Here is a 6,511-nt window from a genome sequence, read left to right as displayed (position 1 = left end):
TCTATTAGTAAAGTGCTAGCAATGCAATAGAAGAACCTCAGCACAGACACTACTTACACTCTGGGCCTTCCAGTTTTTCAGCTGACAACTTTTGTATCCTGTATCTACTGTTTTGGACAAAACAAGTAGGAAAACCAGCAGCGTCTAGAAAACTTTTCCAGCTGGAAGAAAAACTAATGATAGAATACAGGTATTCTTTACATACTGTCACAGTACACATATATTTCTGTTTTCTGACTCTTGATCGTCAACATGAGCCTTTAGTCCTGACATCTCTGTATGAATTCAGTTCCCTTCCTTTTGGTACAAACTTCTTTCCTGAACACGCAGCCAAGGTAAAAACCATTACAAACTTTGTGTCAATTGTATATATATATTGGAAAATTTCACTTAACCATAAGCCATTTCTGGAGTAAGTGTTTTTCTTCCTGTTTTAGTATGCACCATTGTATAATCTCTGCTTAACAGAATGGCCAAAGGAGGTACATAATCTCTTACGTATTTCAAGGTAGCATCTGATTATCACTACTGATAGTAAACCTCGGAAAGAGCTTAATTTAATTTTCTTGCAATCTGCTGCTGCCAGCTTTGCTTTTTTTCTTCAAAATGGGCTAGTTGAGGGTTCAAGCACAATCTCCTGAAATATTACCCATTTTGTCTTCCTATTTTGCTCAATTGCTTTGTTTGGGTATCAGTTCTGTGTTGGATCTGCCAGTTGAACCTACAGAAGCAGCAGATTCTTAACTAGAAAGTCTTTTGGGCTGTATCTGCTGGAGCACAAAGAATACTGCTGTACAACAAAGATTAGAACATCACGATCATACTCACTCATGCTTTTTCTCTGCTCAAGCTTCTACTAAATCTACAGATTCGTATTTTGCAGCTTTTGCACATTTTTGTCCTGAGGACGGGATGCAGGTTGTCTAATGCTGGATATCTATATTGGAGGCATCTTTCAGACTCCCTTAATAGCCAATAGAAAGAAAAAGACCATCTGGAATGTGATCTGTCTGACCTCTTTTAGACACCTACATTACAGTGAAATGAAATGTAGTCAAAAGAATCTAACTGACCATAAATGCAGCATATGTAATTAGATGTAAACACATATGCTGCAAATGCAAGATTCATTTCACCAGAAGATTCAGGAAATAAACAGGATGTGACATTTGTTCATGACCTCAAAACCTTTTTAAAATAAAATTTAAGCCCGTGACACCAGATTTCAAGATATATTTTCTAAGTTTCTGCTGGAAAGAAGGAATGACCAATATTTCTTACAACCGTTGACCCTAGAGAACAAATTATTCACTGAAAACATCTCTGACAACCATTCCCCCCCCCCTTTTTTTTTTTAATTTATAGAAAATAATTTTCGTGCTCTGAATTTGTAAGGCCTTTTCTAGCATGGCTTACAGATTATTATCCATACATATATGTATGACACTTATTTAGCTTATTAACTATTTCAGCTGCCCATATGTCTTGCTCTAATTTAAAAGTGCAATTTCAAACTCCATTTTATCACCCTTTTAATTGGGACATCAACCACTACCTGTAATTAGGTAGTTTATTTTTGACTCATAATCCTTAGCTATCTCATCAAATCTGATCAATCAAGTCAGCTGTCTGAGTTATGGTTTATTATTCCTATGCAATTCACAGATTCTGTTACTGGTTCAAAGACCAAAAAATATATTCAGGGCTGACCTACATTTCAATAAGCTTTGTCTTTTAAGATGGTGTTTCTCATTCACAGAATATCGGAGTTCACACAAACAAAAGCCCACGTGTTCACACAACACACATGCAACGGAGACCTTAGAAACTACAGGCAATCCCCTGCCTGTATTTCTGGGTCTAATCAGTGCTTTTATTTTAGGTTACAAGGCTTTGTTCAGAAAGCCAAGCTGAAGGGGAGTTTGTTGCCTGCTGAATTTTTTAGAATTTAACCCAATCTGCAATCCTTAATGTACCATTCTCTTCCCTCTCTACTAACACATGTGTAGCTCTGAACTCAGCTTCCTTATTCTAGTCCACAGTATTTTGAGGGACTGTTCTTTTCCCACAGCAATATAAATTTTAATTAAAACTGGTAAGTCAAACTCTCATTTATACTCAGTTCTTCTTATGGCAACACATGGATAGGATTAAATGGTGCTGTCAAACAGAGACGTTGGTATTTGATGGTATTTAATACTGCTGCATATACCAAGACAACAAATAAGTGCCATCAATATTATCTATTCTTACTTCTTCAGCAATTATTTCATTCAAGTCATATTTATGCTGTCAAGTATCAGCAAGAACTGCTGGTATCAACTAGTAACTCTATTTGGTGGTAATAAACTATGCCCAACGATGGTTTGGAAAGAAATATTAGCAGTAACAGGAACTCAATGTGTATTTTATAAAACAATAAAAAATCAAAGATTAAAGGAAAGTATATGAAAGCAGCAACTGAGACAACAGGTTGACATGTACTATGCAAAGATCAGCAATCCAGCTAAGCAGTAAATACCCTCCCAAGACATGCACCCCATCATCAGAATGCTTGCAAAAGGGTGGTTTTACACAATTCCCAAAACACCAGTTCTTCCAAGGTGACAAGGCAATATCTATTACACCTTGCTCTTGAACACTATCAACAGCGAAGGAATGACAACAAACACAACGCCTAAGACAGGCTGGCAAAAATGTAAATAAATTAGTTTCCAAACTCTCTCTTTCCCAACAGTGTACTGTGACTCTCTAGTTACGGAGGCTGCTCTAATCTCCTTTACTCCAGCCTGACAGTAGTGTAAGTATAACCCAGTAGTGTAAGTACCGCACCATTCCTGCTCTACGTTTAGTGAGAAGGAATAAAACCTTTCTATTAACTTTTGAATTCTGTGTGCAGACTGCTGATAATAGATATCCTGTGTCTTCTACTTGAGCTAATTTATAAGGACGTTAACAGGTGACATAAGCTTTATCAACATAAGCCTTCTTTTAAGTAATCTGGCTAAATTTCCTCCTGATTGTATAAAACATTTATAAAGACCAACCAAAAGCATCAGCAGCAAGGCTATCAGAACTACATCAGGTAGTTACAGATTCTCCCTCAGTATGACAGGAGTGAATGCCGATGCTGGCCCATTAGCAGCCACAGTCCCTAACACAGCAGAACTAATTGCAACCATGCAAAAACAAAGGCACCAGATCTTAGCAACTGTTGATGTAAAAGATGTGTTCTTTACAGTTCCCTTGTGAGAAGCCAAAAGGGACAACTTTGCTTTCACCTGAGAAGGTATACATTTATACAACTTTATCAGGGCTGTTGCCACTAACAAACCATTGCCCATTACGCATTAGCCCAACATCTTGATAGTACCATCCCCAGAGAAGGAGCTAGAATACATTAATGTATCAATGATGTATTAAGTAGTAGTCTTGATGCTGACTCTGTAAGGCAGACCAAAACAGAAATAATTTACTCACCTGGAAAATTTAGAACTCCAAATTCCAGTATAAAAGGTGCAGCTTCTCCCTACAAAGGTTTAATTCTTGGGAATTTGGTGGGTGAGTGGCACTGTATGTATTGTCCCAGACACCCTGACTGTCCTTGAGTGAGCAAACATGCCTGAGAACATGAAGGAACATGCCCTAGGCTTATTGGTATTTTGGAGGAACCATGTTGCAGATTTTTCTATCATCGCACACCCATTATACAATTTGATGTGCAAAAATTCTGTTTGGGACTGGACCGCAACCCATGAGGAGGCCCTGAAACTATTAGTTTTCAAGGCGGGGGTATACCAGTCCCTGGGACCTACACATCCCACTGACCCACTGCATAATGAACGGGGTTTGCTGTCCATGGACTAACTGTATCACGGAATCACAGAATGTCAGGGATTGGAAGGGACCTCAAAAGCTCATCCAGTCCAATCCCCCCACCGGAGCAGGAACACCCAGATGAGGTTACATAGGAATGTGTCCAGGTGGGTTTTGAATGTCTCGAGTAGGAGACTCCACAATCCCCCTGGGCAGCCTGATCCAGTGTTCTGTCACCCTCACTGAGAAGAAGTTTCTTCTCAAATTTAAGTGAAACCTCTTGTGTTCCAGTTTGAACCCACTTCCCCTTATCATTGGTTGTCACTGAGAAGAGCCTGGCTCCATCCTCATGACACTCACCCTTTATATATTTGTAAATATTAATAAGGTCAACTGTACATATGTGGTGATGAGGACTGGAGGGGACAACCTGTCCTGTAAGATTTTTTTCTGTAAGCAGAATGGGGTGGACTAGGGCATACTGAGAAGGAAGCAAACCTGTCCACCACCACACATGGCTGGGAAGCAGGGTGCAGGCGAACAAGGTTCTATGCAAAAGAAGCTGACACGTTTCTGGTCTCAGCCACCCACGGCCCAGCTCTCCCGCCGCGCTGGCAGCAGCTCATACCACACCCACGCCCCGCTGCAGCCGGACCCTCGCCCAACATGGCACCGCCCTCAAAATGGCGCCGCCAGCGCACGCCGGCTGTTCCACGGCGACCCCGGCCCCGCCGGCGCCCGGAGCCCCGCCCCTCTGCCTGCACAAAGAGGCGCCGGCGCCAGCACCTCCCTGCTCTGGCGGCGGGGCGTGCCGGCGGGCTGCGGGAACAGCACGGATGAGGCGCATGCGCGCTGTGGACGGGCGCTGGGGCTGCACCGGCTCGGCGCGGAGGGGCCGGGGGGGGCTCACCGCCGCCGGGAGCGGCCGCCGCGGAGGGGCGGCGGAGTTCGCCGAGGCGGGCGGTGGCCAAGAGGGCTGGCGGGGCCAGTCGCGGGGCTCGCTGCAGCAGCTGGCGGAGCGGTACGCGGACCTGGCGGCCAGCCACAGCGAGGCGCTGCGGCAGCGGGAGGAGGAGGAGTGGCACAACGCGCGGCTGCGGCTGGAGAACGCGCGGCTGCGGCTGGAGAACCGCCGCCTGCGCCGCGAGAACCGCAGCCTCTTCCACCAGGCCCTGCTGGGGCCCGGCTCGGGGAAACCCGCCGCCGCGGACCCGAGCGAGGAGGTGGAGGCCCTGCGGGCCCAGCTGGGGCGGCTGCAGGAGAAGCACCGCCGGGCCCTGCAGCACCTGCGGCGGTGCCGGGCCGCCGGCGGGCCGGAGGCCTCGGAGCTGGACGAGCTGCTGGAGGAGGACGAGCAGCCGCTGGAGAAGAGGAGCCTGGTGCCGCCCGTATAGCCGGCCCCGGGGGAAGGCGCTGCGGCCTCCCGGCCTGCGCGGGCCGCGCCGGAGCTCGGGGCGGGACTGGCGGCCTGGCTCGGCCTCCCTGCTCTGACCCTTTCGGTCCAAACTGGCTCTTCCCAAAGAAGCGGCGGGGGAGCAGCCGGGTTCTTTTAGTCCCCATTCCAGGTGTATGACAAGCGAGCACTGATGGTGATTGAGGAGAAGCAGGTTAAGCTGGAAAACGATACGTGGAAGATGCCGGTGCTGTAGTCGAGGAATCCCTCAAAACAGCGGTTGGTGTGGAGGAAAGAGCCACTGTGAAAAAACAGTTTGGTCTCACGTCATTAAAGCACTGATCTCTGCTGCACTTGGGGACCAGCCGAAGATAACTGTTTTTCAGTTAGCAGCTGTCATGTAGAGCTGAGTAGCCATGGAGACTATCAAAAGATGGCTCTGACTAGTCCTCAGTAGTTTATGTATGTCCGTTAGGGAAGGGAGTGGAGGAAGCTTGCAAGCTTCTTTATCGGTTCTCCAATTGAACTACTCTGAATTGTCCAGACATTTACCACAAGACAGTATCTGTATTTTTAATGATGGACTTCTGTTTGTCATCACATGAATATTGGTTTGAATTTCACACTTTCATATTAAAATGCAGCTGGTAAAAAAAAAAAAAAAAATAAAACATGGTGCACCGAATGACTGTCTTAAGTGTGATTTTTAACAGGGAGTTATTTGAAATTGTAGGTGAAGCACCCTTCAGACCTTTGTAAGGCACCCCTCAAAGCAAAAGGAATTGGTTATTTTTTTTGGATCTTCAGTCCTTAAGAAAATCTGCTATTTGAAAATGAAGTGCTTAGTTCTTTTTCAGACCTGTCTTCCTTTAGAAAATACACTGTTTGAAAGCAGGCCTTGTAAAGAACAGAGACATCAATTGGTTTTGTAATGTTCCCTCGTTTTTTGTGTTTTAAAAGCTGTCTGATGCCTTTACGTTTGGGATTGGTTTCTTAAAGCTTAAATAGACAAGGTCTGTTTCAGCTCTAATGTGAAAAGGTGAAAAACCGTCTTTTCTCGAAGTATCTTTGATTATAAAACTTTTGAGAAGAGGGTTATTTTTTCACATAATGTCAGCATAAACCTCTAATTATAAAGTGGCTGCAGTACTTGTTAGATTTCTCAATCTGCAACCTCAAGTAAGTGCATTCTCAAAATGGAAAAAGAAATTTGGTACAGTGCAGTTAATAATCTTGATGAGAAGTTGCGGATGTTGATGAGGAAGTGTCACTGTGGATGTCTGGATGTGGTGGTTGACTGAT

The 6,511-nt window shown here is 44.8% G+C and overlaps 1 protein-coding gene across 1 annotated transcript; it reads left to right on the top strand.

Annotated features, from left to right (window-relative positions):
- The first annotated feature begins 4,499 nt into the window (after positions 1 to 4,499).
- Positions 4,500 to 5,362, top strand: TUSC1 (tumor suppressor candidate 1). The gene has a single exon (XM_065860760.1). The coding sequence runs from the start codon at positions 4,500 to 4,502 to the stop codon at positions 5,208 to 5,210; it is 711 nt and encodes a 236-aa protein (XP_065716832.1). The 3' UTR covers positions 5,211 to 5,362.
- The last annotated feature ends 1,149 nt before the right edge of the window (positions 5,363 to 6,511 follow it).

This window comes from Patagioenas fasciata, chromosome Z (genome assembly GCF_037038585.1).
Source record: "Patagioenas fasciata isolate bPatFas1 chromosome Z, bPatFas1.hap1, whole genome shotgun sequence".
NCBI lineage: Eukaryota > Metazoa > Chordata > Aves > Columbiformes > Columbidae > Patagioenas > Patagioenas fasciata.
The sequence above is the reverse complement of the archived record's forward strand: the minus strand, read 5'-3'. Positions and strand labels throughout refer to the sequence as shown.

Excerpts from the sequence above, each read along its gene's own strand:
- TUSC1 (XM_065860760.1), top strand. The coding sequence starts at position 4,500 with ATGGCGCCGCCAGCGCACGCCGGCTGTTCCACGGCGACCCCGGCCCCG.